The sequence below is a fragment of the Acanthopagrus latus genome, chromosome 5 (assembly GCF_904848185.1).
Source record: "Acanthopagrus latus isolate v.2019 chromosome 5, fAcaLat1.1, whole genome shotgun sequence".
In the NCBI taxonomy this organism is placed as follows: domain Eukaryota; kingdom Metazoa; phylum Chordata; class Actinopteri; order Spariformes; family Sparidae; genus Acanthopagrus; species Acanthopagrus latus.
The window spans coordinates 10,359,645-10,379,452 of record NC_051043.1 but is presented as its reverse complement, the minus strand read 5'-3'; the positions used below and the strand labels follow the sequence as shown (position 1 = coordinate 10,379,452).

General features: G+C 41.4%; 1 protein-coding gene across 5 annotated transcripts in view; it reads right to left on the bottom strand.

Annotated features, from left to right (window-relative positions):
- The window catches only part of LOC119019939 (EGF-like repeat and discoidin I-like domain-containing protein 3), a 125,471-nt gene that overhangs the window by 63,813 nt on the left and 41,850 nt on the right, over nucleotides 1–19,808 (bottom strand). For 2 of the 5 annotated variants that reach the window (XM_037098932.1, XM_037098934.1), the window contains 2 exons: nucleotides 19,583–19,612; nucleotides 9,310–9,438 (listed from right to left, as the gene is read on the bottom strand). In XM_037098932.1, the coding sequence (XP_036954827.1) occupies nucleotides 9,310–9,438; nucleotides 19,583–19,612 (159 nt within the window). The remainder of the gene's footprint in view (nucleotides 1–9,309; nucleotides 9,439–19,582; nucleotides 19,613–19,808) is intronic. The other 3 variants (XM_037098933.1, XM_037098936.1, XM_037098935.1) reach the window with 2 other exon arrangements.

Below are 19,808 nucleotides of genomic sequence, written 5' to 3'. Positions count from 1 at the left end.
GCCGAGAAAAAAGATATTTGAAGTACAACACTGAACTGTGACCGGGTCTCCTTTATATGTTGTGGATGTATCCACACACACATGCACGCACACATGCACGCACGCGCACACACGCACGCACACACACCAATACCACTGACAATTTCTGTTTCTATAAGTATTTCTTTATGCTTCAAATTTACATTTATTTCGGTTCAGTTTTCAATGTTATGTTGTTACAACACTGTGCTTATACGCTGGTTAGGTTTGGGCACAGAAACCACTTTAGTTAGGGTTTGAAGAACATGTATTGGGTTAAACTACCTGTAGGGCACCCGAAAAGCATTCCATTTTGATGCTACGAGATGTGCTGACATCCTGTCAATAATACCAGCTTTTTGTTAAGACATTAAGACAAAACATAGGAGAAAAGGAAAGAAATGTAACTCTCTATATAGGTAAGAAAGTAAGGGGCCTGTTTCTTTGGACCTTATCTTATCTTGCTGGCAATTAAAAGCTGAATTCTTTACTGTGTACATCGCCAAGGCCCAGTTGTTGAGAATCAGTAGAACTATCTTTTCCTACATATTCCATATGTATTGAGCCCCTTTGAGACATGCTGCAAGGAGATATAAACAGTGTTGTCCTTCACCAAAGCCTGAGAGAACTCAGACTTTTAAATAAGTATTTCTTTTTCAGGTATCCCCTTTCTTCATCTGCGGAGAAGCTGAGCCATGCCAAAAGCTTGGTAATGGAGCCATGATGTATTGGTGGAAACACCAAGGAAATGTAAACACATGTAGGTGTCTAAGACAGTAGAAATTAAGTGGAAATGTGCATTAAACAGGCAAAGCTGCTGTGATGCGTATCTCAGTAGAAGTGACACTCACCCACCATGTCTAAAATAAGCCTTTTTGGGAAACTATATCAATGAGAATAACACAGTGACATCATTGGAATCACTGAATAAGGGCAACTATTCTTGTGAGATATGCAAATCAAAAACTTTTGGTATATTATTTTCTTTATTCTCTCCTTCATTCTTTTACTTTAACAAAACTGACGCTGTGTGGCTGCTGATGCTGTGCTTTAAGACATCACAGCTGTTTTAGATATCCATCTCTATTTATTCAAACAGATACAAAAAAAAAAAACATGAAAGTCATCTGAAGGCCATTTTCACTGAACAGATTATAAAACACGTACAAGAGATGCTTTGCTGTTTCCCTTCCAGTGACACAAATGTTCTGTTCTTTGAACAAAGAAAGACCAAATGCGCAAAACAACAGGACTGCTGGCCCTCAAGCATACCCATCTCTCCATTTTGATCTTCAGAGACTCCTGCGAGACAAAAGAGAGCGAGCGGACACATCTCCATGAGCCGCTGATCATTGCTGGCTGACGGCTTTGGCTGCTGTGTGATTATGGTCACTTCTTTTGGATGTTTGGTGGACTATTCAGAACACTTCCCCCAGGATCCCCCACACTCATCTCTTCCTGTAAATGCAGCTTTCTGCCACAGACTGAGAGCGGTGGGTGGGCTGCGGGATGGTGGATGTAATGTTGAGAGGGTGTGTCTGGAAATGGCCATGTCCTCCACTTAGCTCGCAGGATCGGGGAGAGCCTTGATGCTGCCAGTGTTCACAATAGCTCTGAGGCCAGCTCGGGTCGTGTGCGGCACATTCACACATCTGTGATACAGTGACAACCTTGGGGAACTACACTCACATTATAAATAATGTCTCGCAATACGTCACACAGGAAAAACCCTGAAAACTTCTGGGAGAATAACCTGTATAAAGGCTATGAAATGGTGCAGCGCTGTTATGCGGATGCTGCATACTGTTAGTTTGAATTAAAGCAACACAATCACCTGTTATGCACTTGTCCTGAAGTCCCAAATATGAAAACAGTTGGAAGTGTTCTGAGAAAACAAACTGCTGGTGTAAGTAATTCATGCTAAGTTATGCATATAGAAATGAAACTGGTGTGCAAAGTAGCATCATTTTAGCACAAAACTCTCCAACTCTAGTTACCCAGAGGCTGTTAAGATGAGACGGATTTATAGTTACATGAACAAACCTCAGGCACTATGACTAAACTGATTCTTCTCTTTACTTTGAAAATAGGTTCACTGTCTGTGGACAAAGTACTCCTTCTGCTGGTTTACCATGGAAAAGTTTCTCCTTAACAAACTTTTTCACTAACTTATAGTTGTGCTTAAATCAATCTTAATCCGTTCAGCTAAGTCTGCCCCGAAACCCCCCTTTTTTTTTTTTTTTTTCTTCAAACTCGAAATGAAAATACGCCCTAAAACTAAATCCAACTATACTCCTCATATGATCTAAGACAGTTAGCGGAATTCTGCACATGAACGACTTTTTCCCCCGAAGTGCTAAACAAAATAGCGACAGCACTTGGAGTGGAGCTTTAGTGCAGAGATTACCAAGAGGCTGATTCTGTGGACACAGTGGCAATTTGCATGATCATTTGTTGGAAATACGGATCAATTTTTGGTTCAGAACTGTTGTCGTTTCTGTAAAAGTAACAGGGAACAGAAGGAGCAAACAAATGCTCATTAAGTGTCTTGGACTGTGAGCGCTGTCAGAGGCACAGCTCCAGGAGCGATGGTGCTAACACTGTTGATGAGGCGGAAGCTCCCGCCGTATTTATAGGTACGTCAAAGAAAATGACACATGAACTGATACATGCCTGTGAGTTTTCATTTTACCATTTCACTGTGTGTTTAAAGCATCTAAACGCAGCCATAAAAAATAAATTCCCTATTACTTTCTTACTCATCCTGGTGAGCTGCCATTGACATTTAAGTAACAGAGAGGGACATTTTTCAAGCTTCATCGTGATCTTTGCCAGAGTCACTTTAACACTGCTGCCTCACAGTTAGGGGAAAGTTATCTCCCTCTTACTGCCTCAATCTTGGTGAGAGGGACGAAAAAAAAAAAAAGAAAGAAAACACTAGCCAACCTATCTCTCTCCCCCCCACCTGCTGTCCTCCCTCGCTGGCCTCCATGGGAGGAGTGAAAGGTATGTCGGCTAACAAGATCTTCCTCCCTCCTCCGTCCCTTCCTCCGCCATCACAACATGCCGTGGATGCGCCTCTACAAAGTCACCTCCTGTGAGGCAGAGGCAGGAGCGAGAAGGGCAAGTCATTTTTCCGCGTGAAGAGGCGCAGGTAACCACTCGGAGGTGTGCTAGTGAAGTGAAGCGGTGGGCGTTCACGGGGGAGGAAATGTTGCAGGGAGAAGACTGTCTGCCTCTGACTTGCGCCTGACAAATGGAATCTATTGTTGTAGACAAATGTTTGAGGGTTGAGAGGTGCATAACCGCTGTCCTTTCTTATACTCATTCATGCCGCCTCGGGCTGTATAGCTATCGTCTGTGCAATCATTTTGTTTGAGCGGTAAATTAAACACAACAAGCAGATGAAGGTGGGAAATAAGTCAGATCTCTATTTCTCTTGTTCGCTTTCTATAAAAGTTCATGTGAAGGCGTGAAGTCAAGAGGGCCTGCTGAAACACTGAAGGGATACAAAATTAACAAGAAATACAAGCACCGCTGGTTAAGGGCTGCATTATACTGGAATAAACTGACATTGCAGTTACTTTTTTATGTAATAATATAATGTTTTATATATAATAGATGATAATTCTGAAATGCAACATCTAGCCGGCCAACACTGAATACCTTTTTACTCGCTGCATAACACACAAAACAAGTCACAACAGCAGTCCTAAATGTAGTGCCGAGGAGTAAGGAGATCCTGTTTTTTTTGTGTGTGTGTGTTTTTTTTCTCTTGTGCTGATGAAAGGCAGTCTGTGATCTGTCCCAGGTGAATTAACTAACAGTAATGGCTCCTTGCGGCTTTCCATCGGGCCACAGCTATAAACACCGACCGATTATCCCACGGCAAGAAGCTGTGGAGGCAGCGGAGCTAATACAGCATGATAGCGACTGTCAATACATGATGAAATACAGGGCCACGCGAAAATAAATAAATAAATAAATAAAATTCACACATCCTTCATTTAGCCTCAATCAATCCTGCTCTGTTGGTGTTTTTCAGATAGAAGGGCCAAGAGAAGCACATCGATTAAAAGCAAGAGGGAAATCTGCTGAAAGAGTTGCAGCCTGTGTAGGGACGGACAGAGTTAGAAAGTGAACCCCGGTCATCTGAGAGACAGTTTGGATAAATTAACTTGTTAATGAAATGTTTCCCTTTACAGTGTCTGTAAACATTTCCGCACCAGTAATCACAAGCCAAACACACTGACTCATACTGTATTGTTTCTTTATCAGCTTTAATTTTCTCTGTGGTCTGCAGTGGGCTTCACACACAGTATTACAGAGTGAGAAAAAACCAATGTCTTTCAAAGAAGGACTGATCGAGCATCACTTCTTTGTTGTTGCTGTGTCAAATGAAACCTCACCAAGAGGTGGCCTTGAAACACACAACTGTTCATGGAGACACTCCAACAAATTTCCGTGCAGCAAAATAAAACACCACCGATAAAATTTCAGTTCATACTTCATTTGTCCTTGACAGACTGAGAATGCGTGCCCTAAAAATGATCTGCAACCTCATGTTGACTGAGGCAATCAGTCCCAATCTCCACACTGTGACAGTTCATTACAATGTTTGGCGACTTGCCCAATAACATGGAACCCGTTCTCTCAGGGATGTGATGCCACACTATTCGAAAGATGAATGACTAAGTGATGATAAGGCCTCTAATAATAAAAGCAGTGACGCCGAGCTGCTGAAGTTCACCCTGGTTTTTATCAGGTGGTGTGAACAGTGTTCACATGTTTTAAGTGCTTTTTCAAAAGCAGAGTCCATTATGAATTGAAAAAAAAAAGAAATACCTTTGAAATATGACATTTTAGCAATATTTTATAATCTAGAAACAAACATCTGTTGGATTGTGTTGTATAAAATGATTGAAATCACGCTTATGAAACTCTCACTTCAATCCCTGCTGTGACCTCACACTGACTTCTTTCCTGAAAACGGCTATCTGGCATTTGTATTGGAGACAGGAGTTATCACTGTATTGTCATGTATGATCCCAGTAAATAATTTCCAGTGAGAAACAAGCTCAGAGACTATATTTACAGAGGCAGAAAGAGGGCTGACAAAGAGCTTGACCTTAAGCTCAATATCAGCAAAACCAATGAGCTTGAGAAGTGGGTGGAGGGGGTGGTGGAAAAGTATGTTCCTACTATATCACACATTAGTACGATGTCGGCCATGTGAACTGGCTTGTAGGCGTCGAAACCCATTGTGTTAATGAAGACACAAAACCATGAAGTATCGTCTCGGTGTGGCCTGCGGATGACCCCGCTCAGCAACAGCTCTGTTCCACAGCACACTGAACACATGATTCTGATTGCTGTTCTATAAACAAAGTGACTCAGCTCATCCAACATGCCTGCAATCAGCTCATCCCCTCTCCACTGCTTCAGCCCTGACTCTTCATCCATGTACCGCAAGATCCTTTTTTTCTTGAAAACCACCCCTTCTGTTGTTGTCAAGCTTGTTATTCATGGTCTCTCCCCTCGCGTCGGGATCACCTCTCACCTTGCCGATTCCAATGCAAAACTTCCTCCTGCATACGTTTATGTGCCTGCGTGTTGTGTGGGTGTTGTTTCTCTCCCGAGAAACAACAGTCAGAGTCAAAGTCCTTGTATGTGTTCATACCTTTACCAAAAAAGAAGTGTATTCAAGGTGCTATTAGTGCACCTCCTTTCAACAGAAAATAATAGTGTATGCTTTCAGTTTCCTTTTAATGCTCTCGTCGGAGATTTACTTAAAGTTCTGCTCAAGTATACTTGGTTTATGTAAGTATACACATATATATGTGTATAATGTTTTGATTGCAATGAACCAAAGGACAGTTTAATAGAATATTCGCACAGTCTCTGACCTTGTAGACAAACGTTTCGATACGGACATTTGCCGTAGACGCTACAGATTCTAAAACATGAATGCTTCACACAAATCTTCAACACAGCAGCACAGAAGATCGATACAATCACTATAGGTTCAAGGTGGGCACCCGGGATTAGTGTCACCAAATCAGCATCCAACCTTATGTGAAATACGGTCACCTGTGAAGTTCACTCACAACCTTTTGGATATAAGATGTCATCCCTTCCTCTTTTCATCCCATTTTTGACATGTGTACATTTTGTTTGGTCCTGTGAGGTCACAGGGATTTGGCTCTGACCACCAATTTCTATGTAGTTTCTTCTTTTGTCAAAGTGAAGAGTTTGCAACATTTGAAGAAAGTCCCTTGAGGTGTTCCTGAGATCCTGTGCTGTTGAGAATGGAAAGACATATAGACAGACAACCTGAAGACATAATGCCTCTGGCCACCGCGCCAACACGGAGGCATAAAATGACAATACTGAGTACATAAAGTACAGGTCTGCTATTCAAAGGAGTCTGAAATAGCTTGTACTTATTCTACAGTAGCTGTCCGTGTGCGACATCATTGTGGGCTTTGCTTCATAAAACTGGTCCAACATACAGGATATGTACTGCAAGTATTAAGGATAACGGTCAAAGGTGTGAAATTGGATTTGGCTCTTATGTTATATCTGTATAATACTGTATAGTATAGACAAAGCCATACACTGATCAGTGCCAATACCAATTTACAACACTGGATTACTGTGTATATCACTTAAGATACAGAGCAATCCTTCAGTCCTGAATATAACTCAAAATAGCTTCTGTAAGTACAGTACTGAGGCGAAGGGTTTGTTCCTGACTGGAATTTTCCTCCTAGCAGCAGACATCTATTCTTTTGCTACGGCAAAAGCCAGTTTGAACTGTAATCAGGCAGCAAAAAGGGTAACAACATTATCTTCCCATTAAATAGCTTAATATCAATCAAAATACCACACACATTAAGACGGATTGTTCAGCAAGACTAAAACGCCTTCTGTTTTTGTGTTGTTTCTTGCCTCCTGAAGAATTTGTTCCTATTTTTTTTTTCCTTTTCATTGAGCCATCAAAATCCCACCACCATACCATAACAAAGCCAGCTACTCTATCAGTCTATAGTGGTAATTATACATATGCCTTTATCTTTTAATTGCAGATGTGATTATTAATGTCTTCAGATACAAAATCATTCCTCCTGTCTGTCACCCACTACCTTCCATTCAACTGTAATGACCGTGAAGAAAACTGGCAGACATTAATGTGTATTCCGCCCATATCGAATCAGTTTCTCACCACCCTAAGGGCTTAATAGGAAACAATAACTGAATTATGACATGAATGCAGCCAATTGCTCACAATTCTGGCTGGAAAGAAACACAATGGCACTGCTGATATGGTGACTTGCTCCATTTGCTTTTATGTTTTGTGCATTTTTATAAAAAATAAAAAAGTAAAAAAAAATGAATGTCTGAACAAATAATGACTGGCACCGACTGTCCCAAAATGAAAGGCCCCTTTCTTCTCTTCCATTTACCTTTGAATTGCCATCTTTAACCTCGGTGTCAGTGAGGCGAGAATAACAAGGCGGGTATAAATGGTTTCTGTAACTATTGGCTAACATCTTTCTTTTTCTCACTGTCTAGCCCTCTTCCTCTGTCCAACCAATAATGATCCACCTCCCCACACAGTCTGTGCCCTGATACATTAAATCCATTACTTACAAGCACACCTGCGATGAAGGACAACTGTGTTGTGCGGGCTAATGCAACGCTCTGCCAAGCACACACACAGGCAGGGCAGCCACAGGACTTGGCCTATATATCACACTGCAGGATTTAGCTAGATTTAGCACTTACAGACAAAGCTACTTGCTATTTACAAATCCTGTGTTCCATTCAAAACACTGACAGTTTTGAAGCCGCGGTATCAGTGTAAAGGTTTGATGCCATGCTTGTTTAACTGGCTGCCTGATGTTCACTCCACCTGTTATATTCATATTTTCTTCTGCAAACAAATTGGCACATTAACAAGGTTTTACTTCCTGATGTTAAATAACAGATGTTTTTTGTAAGTGGAGCTGCAAGTTCTATTGACACAAGCATCCAATATTTACAATAGTGTTGTGGAGTTGACTTTGAAACTGCTGAAAACAGTGACTTCTGCAGAGAATACTTAAAAGGGAAACTGACTGAGTCAGAGAAAAAAAATGCCTCGACTTTTTGAAATGTCAAAACGTCTCACTCTGGCTGCTCTGTGAACATTTTTCAAATCACACAGCTCAGTTGCATGTTGTGGAATCTTTTGACAGAAAGGCTGAGGAACGCTTGGCAACAATGATCAGTAGAAGTTTTTTGTTGTTTAAAAGGATAGAGATGTTGCTGGTTTCCCCGTCACTTTGCTGTCTTTCATTGTAAAACGTCTTCGAGGACATCAAAATACACCAGCAGGACCTCTAGCTACATCATGGTGCAATGCCAACAGTCCACTCGTCATATCTGCCAACACTCCTGTTTGAACCCTTTCTCTCACCGTGCTCCTGATAGGTGATTTCTCCCATTAATCTCTTGATTTCAAAGTGTCTCACGTGTTTCAACTTCGGGTCGGGATTTCTGCGTCGTTGCCACCCAGCCCAGAGGCACAGATTAGTGTGGGCAAACTACTCCATGCTCTGCTCAGTCTGTCGCAAAAAAACGGATCATACAGGTCTGGAGAAGAAGAAATACGCTTCCAAATTTTACTCCACTTTGTGGAAGACGTCCCTTTCTTCACAGCCTGATGTTGGCGGGGATGACTCAGGCAGTTGTGATGGCACTTGGGCAACGTTGATGTTTTTTATATGAAATTTTCTGGCGTTTTTTGCACTCGCATGCGCTTGAGCCTCACTTTTGCATTTGTGATTACCCTTGTACCCAGTTTCAGCCGAAGAGTTCACAGTGTGTTTAGAGATAAAGCATAAATTATACTGGGGTTGAGAACAATGGTCCTGGTCTCAGGTACAGATTTATCTCACAGGCAGCAAAAAACCCTCTGACACTAACCTTTACTGTATTAAGAGCGTACCCAACAAAAGAGAGCAAATTCAGCAATTCCTTTCTCTGAGAAACCCACTATCGTTTTGCTGAACTCGTCGTTTCCACATGGATTTACATCCTGTCAGCTGTTCAACATTTGTTCACAGCTCAAGGTCATTATTTGTGCTGGGAAACCTTCTGGATAATACAGACAAATCACACTTTGTGGAAATGTGCAAAAGGAGAAACAGAGTTTTGAAAATCATGCAATCTCTTTGATTTCAATTTGAAAATGTAAGCATATCACAGCGCTTAAGAGGAGCGAGGAAGAGAGCAGGTCCAACTTACTGTGCTGGCAGTGAACGCCACTGAAGCCTGGTGGACACTTGCAGACGTAACCAATGAAGGTGTCGCCCCTGTAGGTCTCACTGACCTCACATGTTCCTCTGTTGTGGCAAGGGTTCGGATGGCAAGGGCCTGCGAGGAAAAACAGCAGAACAATGTTGAGAAACCGGTTTTGCGCCACAATTAAGACAGTGGGTGAGGACCATGAGTGACCGTTCTAGGTAACTGACTCATTCTGGTATAGGGATCCATTTTCAAGTGATGAAAAATAAAAATTTCCATGCCAACAACGGCAAAAATCATTAGTACATGACCTTGCCCTGCCAATGCTTTAAGTAATACATGTAACTAAATGGGCATAATGCCTACAACATTGGGATGCATTTGCAGTCACAGAGTTTAAATAAATAAATGATATTGTGTTGGCTCTAACGGGACAGTATATAAGTAAAACAGTTTGACAGGCAAAACTGAGGATGACAGGAGAGCAGGGGGAGGCTGGCTTTCAGTGACTGCTGCTGGTCTCGGAGGTCTGGAGGGCAGCCCAAGGCACCCTCTAAAAATCAGTGAAAATGTCCCCTCAAGGAAGGCAAGACTTCACCAGCGTAGTGGTAAGAGAGGAGTCCAAACTAGCTGCAAGGCATAACACAATCAGCAAACATGCATGTAGGAAAGGCATCCATACTAATGCACACAGTCAGTGTGCAGGGGAGAGTGAACTGCTCAACCAGACATGGGTTGGCTGAATAACATGCAGAATAACTTGAATTTTCGACCAGGAAAGTTAGTTTAACAGGCAATTAGTTGATCAGAAGTAAGAACTGAAATAACAAATCGCTCAATATTTGTTTCTGAATCGCTCTGCTCACACGGCAAGTGATCGATGGTTTGCTGTATTTTCATTCCATATTGTAAAACAATGTTCTGCTCCACTGGGTTTGAGGCACAGGACTGGATAATTAATAACCGGCCTACTGGTCAGTTGGTGCTCAGTATAGTGGCCAATAATCTAACAGGCTGCGCACAGTGCACAGAGCTATCACAACTTTTTATTTAGCAGCCAACTTTCCACCTGTCTAAATTAATTTACGATAATAAAAGAAATCATACTAAAATAATGTCAGATCTAATCAATACAAGTTTGGAAACATGGTTTGATGGCACTGAACTATACATTTGTATGTATAACCAGAGACATTACAACGGAGAGACAGACCACTTTGAATAACAAAGTCTGTATGTACGGCACATATCCCGCCAATCATCTGCTTTATAGCACCCGAACCGTGAAAGGACTTTGGTTTAAGTGAACTCTGCATAAGACACAAGACTCTCCAGCCCCTCTCAGTTCTCACAGTGCTACTTCTCATTGAATTATGCCATTTACGTTAAAACTCCTGAAAAGTAGAAAAAAGGACAGTCTGAATATTACTGCACAAGTTCCATCTATACCAAAAGATAACTTTCCCTTTAGAAAGATAAGGATGCAATGATTGCTTTCAGTCATTTATGAATGTATTGTCAAGTTCTTTTTATCAGTTCGCATTTGCTGATGGGTGTGTTGCTTTCTCTATCGTTTAGTGTCCTCAGTGAAGAGTGCTGGCCCACTTGTTAAAAGTTTCCACATGTTGCTGCTCCACACCACACGCATTACAACAGTTCGGCATTCCCACTGAAATCAAAGCATGCTGTGCCCTGCACTTGGGTCAGAGCAGAAGAGACTCATGGGCAACATTTGCAAGGGAACTCATATCCATTGCCACAAAGCACATGTATTCTTGCTGTGTGTGCAGCACCCCATTCATCATTACCATTGCTGTGTCTTAAGTATTTGGGGTGTGGTGAACACTGGGAAGCTTTGCTGCCAATAGTGATTTTGTGCTTCAGGGATTTAGCAATAAAACAAAGAATTTCACTGGCTGGTTATGCTGGTTATGACTAATAACTCAGTTGGAGCTTTTTTTTTTCCTTCCCTCTCTTTTTTAATTATAATTTCTTTAGAACCAAAGGTGATAACAACAGCGCTGAATCCATCTCATTACAACCACATTCATATTTCACAGCAATATTTCACTTCATCGGCAGTGACCACAACACGATGCCACATAACTGCCATCTGAAATTTTCTCGGACTAACCTGCAGCGTGTGGCCAAATGTAAATGACAAGGCCTTGATGCACGGTTATTGGTTTTATAACTCAGGGGGCTGCCAATAGCTGTCTCATCTTTTAAACATCGAGTTATACGCTGCCACAAGGCTGTCAAAACTTGAGATTGAGATTGGATTGGAAAACTTTAGAAGTCTCCCATTGGATATTAATGCAAAACTTGGCTAAAGCTCAGCACATGTTGAATATGAGTGAAAAGAAAAGCCTGTGGTTTGTGTGGTGACTTGTGATCCATCTGAAGCTTGTAAAAGTCTGTCAACACAAGAACCAGGAGAAGGAAAACAAATTTCATTCCACAAGACCTTTTCTCAAGCTTCCTACCTCTTGATGCATTTTCTATTCTAGTCCATTTACAGTCATATCTTACCGCTGACAGGTAAACCCTGCTTTGACAGGTCTCTTATTTCATTTTAAGTGATAAGCAACAAGAAGAAGTCTCAAGGGTGAGACTATCATGCCCTCCTAAGTCAATTTGACAAATGAACAGCCATGAGTGCAAAATTCGACAATGTCAAGTCAACGGGCACGGCCTCAGATTGCGTACTACATCATTTGCTCAACCATTTAAGGCTAGCCCCGATTCAGAAAATGTTCCATCTGGAAATGGACTCAGTGAAGAAAATAAATAAATAAACACCACTAGCAATCTCATTATTGGTCTCCTGTTGAAATTAGTAGGCCTCTGGATATGAATTACAAAGGAGTTAATCCTATCGAAGTCATGCCATTTCAAAGCCAGGACCTGTATCAGTAATAATGAGAGTCTGGCTAATCAGTTGAACAGAGAAACGTATAATAGCTTTTATAGAGGCCCTGCTCTCTGAGGGAGAGTGGGGTGACAGGTTTCGGGGCTGTTTTGACGTGACGATCTATAGTCGCACCAAGGGGCTGTGACAGCCTCCCTAATGGAGAGCGCAGAAAGAAGGAAGTAGGTGGAGGAGGGAGAGGGAGAGAGTCGAGATACAAAGAAAGCATGTTCTATGAAAGCTACTTTTGAATCAGAAAATGGCTTTCCAAAATATCACAAACCAATATTTTTAAAAGGACTGACTTACTGATACTGTCATTTACGGAGCCGAGTAAGAATTCAAAAGGGAAAATATTTCAATGTGACGGAAACACTGAATATTTTACACCCCGTATGTTGAAGAAAATGCCAAAGCCTGACAAATCTAAATCAGAGGCAGGAGTTACACTTGCAAACACACCAAAAAAACCTGACATCTACTCAGTATATTAAATAAAAAAATGACTCCACTGAGAAGATGCAAACTAACCTTGCCAACAGGGAATCGCCATGTGGAACTGCTATTGCTGCAATCATGTTTGAGATTGACATAACTTTTGCGAAACCTCCAGAAAACAACAAACAACAATATACTGTGGCACAATGCTGTCCATGCATCTATTTTCATTGTGTAGAATAAACTTTTCTTTTATGATTAGAACTGGCAATATAAAACCTTTTGGCTTTAGGGAAAAAAAAAAAAGAAAAAACATCCATTGGATTGGTTCTCTATGAGACTTGCTTTCCCTATGCTGTTTAGTCTGCCACCAGGCTCGATTTTCCCCAGAAAGACTAAAGTCAAATTACAATGCAAAGGAAGTGTGGTTGCCACTGCACAGCCAAAAGAAGAAAAGGTGTCATAACATCGGATTGGTGGAGCGACTTGAATAACTGTGGAAAGCCAACGCTGCAAAAGAAAAAAGGACCTCGCTCATTGTGGAAGCAAAGGAGGTGAAGCTGGAAAGTGATAGAAATAGTAAAACTAAAGTGAACCACTGGCTTCACTCAGTGGAGAGCACCCTTGTTGTGTCTATAACCCCTCTGAAATGTGTCTCCCCTTGTTACCAGGACTCAAAATGCTTCAAGCCTGATATTCTTTCTACTAGATCAGTAAGTTATAAAACCTTATTATACTCAGCTTTTTTCTATAACTGACATCTGGGTTTCTCTGTCAAATCGGGATTCTAACATTATTTTTTTTTTTTTACTTTTTGACACTAGCCAAGCTGCGATAGCGTTGTTGCTAATGCTAATGTAATACCACAGGGATAATCCACTACAATAACTTTTTTAATTTCAGGGTATACTCATAAAGGAGCGACATGCATGGTGGAAGCAGCAGAGGTGAGAGGACATGAGACTCCAGATGAAGACGTACTCAACAGAGAATTAAAAAAAAAACAAAAAGAAAAACAGCAACTTTTTCAGAAAAGGTGGACACCACGTGTCATCCGAGCAGATCTCGTCAGGCTGTCAGCGGATGCTCTCTTCGTCAGTTGTGTGTGTCTATGCGTGATGCATGTCTGGAGGAAATGTTGGCAGCTTCCCTGTGTGAATGTCAGCTGCTGCTCTGCTATACAAGCCAACGCTCAGCCGGGGTGATTGATGTGAGCCTGTGTTGTGTCCGGCACAAGCACCGTGATTTCTTGCCTGGCTACAAACGGAGTCCAATCAATCAGAGAGAACCTGACCAATAGTTAAGCACGGGAAAGCGTCCTTTGTTTCCTCGCAGATCAATCACAAAGGCCTGACATTTTCGGGGGGTTAAGTCGACTTAGTGCGCTCTTACATCTGAGCCGACAGCTGTCACAAACATTAGCTCGTCCCAAATGTACAAGTGAATACTAATTTTTTCTCATGCTGCACCTTGATGACTGATATAGTTCACAATGGTACGTTTAATGATGCACCACTGAAACGGAGATGCTTCAGATTTCACAAGAGAGATATAATTAAGTACCGAGCCTTTTGCTCACTCTGTTTTTCTATTACAAAGACTCAGACATTTTTATATAAAAGATTCATTAAAGTAAAAGAGCCACTTCGCTGATTATTCAATGCAGGGAAAGAGAAAGGAGTGGTGGTTACAACTCTTTACGAGTTCAGCCCACAGAGGTTAGGGTCATGAGGAGGTCTGACAAAGAATTACTGACTCCTCCTTGATAAAGATTTCTGCTGATCCCAGTGAAGTAAATCAGGTTGTGGAGCCAGCTGACCATTTACAGCAGCAGCGGAGGAGGTGCCTTTAATTCAATACTCCGACTAACCAGTTGCGCACGGCTCAGTCCTCCACTGACAGCTGCACTGAGCAACACTTCCCCACCACCTGTATCGGAAAAACCTTCATTTCAAGAAGATTCATTAGATAATTAAATGACACAGCCGCAATGAAAAACTCTCCTGAAAAATAATTTGTCTCCCGACCTCCAGTTCCGATCTCGGCGGTGCCGAGTTAACGGAGACAAGCCGGCCCGTCAGCCACCTTGTTAACCTTTTACAAAATCGTTTCAAAAAGACACATTTTACCTGCCCGAAGAAAGGGTGAAATTTACATTGAGGCTCCTCGGCTCTGAATGTGCACTCAGCCACATCACAGAGAAATCTGACATGGCCTAATTGTGTCAAATCTATTTTAACGCACCCTCTTTTTCTATGATGGCTTCACTGGTTCAGGGCTCATGGTCACTGCACCCATCCTTCACCTCGACTGATGAAAGTTGGCACCGCACCGCCAATATTACGTCAGTGCTCTCAGCATGAGGGGCGCTACGTTCATGCTTTTAGTGCGTCTTGTGCTTGCTATTCTCCCGTGCCCTTGCCACGCTGCCATTTCAAGCCCATCAGCACTTGACAATGTCGGACAAATGCACTTAGAATTGAAATAAGTAACAATCACGCAGAAGCAGGACGGTTTGGAATATGTCAAATATATGTCAAAACGCAGAGGTCACATTGGAGATCGGCGACGTTCTTGGAGGATCCAGAGAAACGGAGGTTTGTCTTGTCAGAGACTAAATGCCATGAAAATGTCAGAGCGCTGTCTCTGCCTCCCAAAGGTTTTCTCCTGCAAACACATTTTCCTGATTTTAATGTTCGTGAGCAATGACAAATTGTGTATTGTGGAGGAAATTTGTTCTAACTTAATACAATTTAAGATAATCGGAGAGCGGCTGGCACAAAGCCGTTGGATGGAAAAGACTGTTAGTTATCCACTTAATCTTAAGGCTCAGTTATGTTCCTTCAAGTCTCGGTGGTATTCTGAGCGTGCATGCTAAAACCACGAGGCTTGTGCCTACATAGTATTTGTTAGGGCACCTGCAGCATTATGGTGACTTAAATATCAGGTGACGTTCTCAATGACCTTTTGCAGGAAAAAAAAAAAAAATGACACTGCACATATGAGATTCGTGCTGCCCTTGCAATGGGCTTTGGAATAGTTAAATTTGTGGATGGTGCATTGATGACGGAGCCTACCCTTCACGGAGCGTCCTCCAGAAACTGCACCCTGCACAGAGGCCACTGTTGGCATAGAACTAACATTTCTTTTTCAAAAGCAGGGGACTGATTCAATGAAAATACTTTATTTCAGTTCAAAACATATCTGACTTGCACAAAGAAACCTATTAAATGTAGTTGCCTTGAATTTTTTGCTACTTCTGGCAGACAATGTCGCAGACAGATGCCCATTTTCTCAAAATTACATATTAGCGGTGATTCTCACAACAAGTTTACAACATAAAGCATTGATCGAGCCAGACTGATATATCGGTTTTCTGATATTATCAACTGTGTTATCAATATCAATTTATATGTTGTCTGATATGGGCTCATTCATCCAGATTTGATTATTAGGTTATTTTGCTATCCCCGTACAGGAAAAAACAGATTGCCACAAACGTTAGAATGACAAACATGAAACTAAAGCAGGACTGATTGACACAAGGTATAAAACAGTATCACAATTTTGCACAAAGCTCTCAAGTAACATGCCAACAACCTCAGCGCATTACGGAACTAAATTGTATAATAACATGTATGGACCAGACTTGCTCAATGGAACCGCAAGAAGACAACTGATCAGATCGAAATTTTACGCATTATCATTCAAGGATTTATTGTGGTATATGGTTCTAGAAATAATGTAGAAAAGATGATTGCGGTGATTGATAACAATCATATTTCCCAGTGAAATGTTCTGTCTTCATGATTGTTACACTGTAAGTGTTTACCACGTGATTACCACGTTTGACGGATCGCTGCAAACAATGCATCAGAATTTTTTGTTCCCAAATATAGGCAATATCAGCAACTGCTCCAAAAATGTGTCGGCCCTGCTCTAAAATTTCATATATAATGTATAATACATGCATAAAATTTAGTGTTACAAATATACAGGAACGACACACATCAAACTTATTCTTAGTGAGACCGACACGGGGCTTCAGAAGACAGCTTTTTGTCTCTCAAGTGAAAGCGAGAAGATGACTATTACAGCACTCTCTCTTTCTGTCTGTGTGTAATCAGAGACTATATTGAGATTCTTAATGTAGAGAAAGGAACTTTGTGCTGCAGACATTAATGAGCTCTTGTACTGGTAGAACTAAGAGCTGAAAGACACTTTTGAGAGGATGGATGCTGAAGAGGGACGTCTTTCTTAATGTGGCTACTTGAGCAGTCGCGTCTCTTGATACATCACGAGAGACCCGTGCCCATTAAGATCACTTCCTGCTAATGAAAAAAAAAAAAAAAAGAGAGAAAAAAGATGCGCCCGTACTTTTAACGAGCATATCTGTGCGTGTGCGACTAATCACACTCAATTAAGAGAGGATGCTCATCTAACAAGTTGACATTCAAGATCACGCTCATGAATGAATAAAAAGAGGTAAGCAATGTAACTCATCAATATGCAACATCAAAATGAAAGTCTCGCGCTACACTCTCAAAGTGAACGAGGAGATGTTCGGCAGCCAACTGAACGCTCACTCATACACAGGTATTATGGTTGTTCAGTATAGGATTCAGCGCAGTTATCTGCTATTTCTTTGTGGGATTTCTAGTAGCAGAAAGTGAAGGTACAGCAAGACATCGTCCTTTGTATTTTCTTTTTTCTGAACTCAAAGAATTTTTCATTTCATTTCTTACAATATGAACAGACTTTCCGAGATGCAAAGACAGATTCCCACGTCTTACGCTGCAGATAAAGTGTAGCCAATTTCCTCACTTTATTACTCCGTCGGGGGCAAGGTACGAAATGAAATTCTACATTCTGACGCGTTCAGCACACTTGGCAGATTTTATTTATTTTTTTTCCTCTCCAACTCTCAAATAATAGCAGCTTCGGATGCCGTATAGGTGGTGGCCCAGTGTACACGGACAAAAGACACAGAGAGGCACGCTGGAGCGACACAAATGCAGGACAAATGCATGTGTGTGTGCACGGACAAAAGGGTGTGAATATGTAGATTAAAGATATGGCAGCTGTGAAGTGGCAGCTGATATGGTAAATTCTTCAAAGCTGTCATGACTGATTTGGTCCTCGGCGTCGCTCTGTCCTATTTTCTCTCTAAGTCCAGTTCCAGGTCAGTGGTCGCAAGTCACACCTAATTCGGGTCATTTCCAGATTAGATAATTTGCTCTTGTGCTGTTTGCCTTTCGCGCTGCTATCTGAAATGTGTTCAGTAAAGAGGAAGAACGGAGCTTCGCTAACAGGATTTATTGCAGTGATTCTTGGTAGCAGCAGACAGAAGTAGATTTAGACTGAATAATTACACATTGTAAATACCTGTAAATGATTTACAGTGTGTGCACAGTTGGCATTTGTGTTATTCTTTAAGCAGGGGCGACATACTGTACGTACTGTCCTGTATTGTCTGCAACAGTCATTAAACTCTGCTCCCATATGTCATCTTGGAGAATTTTAAGCTCCATAATCTGACTATTGTGTGACATTTATGCCACCAGATGATTAAATCTGAATCGTACGTTCTGTCTTTTCGCTTCAAAGTTGACATTTCACTGTGGGTTTTTAAAAGAGCATTTGTAATTCAGTAATTTTTTTTTTTGTGTGTGTGATATTCAACTTTACAACATTCACTTTTGGTTCAACTGAAGAGGTTTCTTTAAAAGTTAAACCAGAGCTAAATCAATACTCCGATTATGCGCTCGTGTGTGTGGATGCATGCACGTATACATGTGTTTGCCGTCTGACTTACTGATAAGAGCCCGAGATGACACCGAGCTGAGCACTGCAACAATTTCTGGGACATTATGTCTTATCTAAATAAATCAGTCCTGTTTTAACCCATTTGATCTCCCATAAACGAGCAGCCATTAATATTAATGAGAGAAACGCATACAAAGACAATTAGACGCTGAGGATGCACTTAGAACGAGGAAGTTTGTATTCAGCTGCAGTACTTCCCCAGGATGTGAAGTGACATTTTAATTATATCGCTGATGAAGATAAATCAGGTTCTTGTTTACTGTTGTCCTCTGTGGTCTTGCTTTTGTAATGAAACTCTCGTTACATTAGTTATTTCAATAATGAGCGGCAGTACCTGCGAATACCAAATATGGTTTCCATAAGGAAGATGGTTTTAAGGAAAATCATCTTTACTGCCTCTAGCATTGCATAAAATAAAAGCAGTGCAAAACACACTTGGCGCACTCCTTGGGGATGCGATATGCTGCACATTCAGATTGACGCTAATAGCAAGCGTTCAAGCATGCAAATACACTACTTTAGATCAAAGACAGTAAGGTTTTGAGATATAGAAATTGCTCTGAATTAATGCCATGTTTAAGTTAATGGATTATAAAGTCAGTTGGAACGATTTGAAAATAAATTAATAAATAAAACAGCCCAAGAAATTACGCTCAACGCTCAGGTATTCAGAAAATTCCACTCGCGCTGAAAAGCAATCAAGCTGAAGCAATCACTGGACTGAATTGGAATATGAGGCTCTGAAAAAATAAATAAATAAATAAATAAAAAAAAAATCTCAATCTCAAAATTCTGTGCCAGACAAAGACGAGAGGTATTTCACTTCCATTGCGCTATTACGCGAGGACTGCCTCATGAACCGAGCTACAGAACAATATAATCATGAGTGCTGCTGACCAGGCATGATCCGTGAGTCGATGCAGGAATTAGGAGTCTGAGGCGATGAGGGAAGGAAGGGGCTTGGCCAAGATTTAGAAACTGGAAGAGCTCTCCCCCACCCTTAATCTTGCACACAGGCACGCACACACACGTGCACAAACACAAGCACACACGCAAATGAAGGGAAATCACGTTACCAAGCATAAAAAAATTTCCCACCTGCTGAAGTTGGTTCCTCACCATCTGCTGCTGTTGGGACGAGGAGGAGAAAAAGAGGAGGGGGAGGGAGGGAGAAATTATATTAGTTTTTTTTTTTTTTTTTCAGAACTATGTCACAGTCTTCACCACTGCAGCTGCACGTAGCGCTGCTGATTCAACCGCAGCATTAATTGCACCCCGTGCCACCATATGCGCACTAACATTTGACATGTGATCCAAAGGAGCG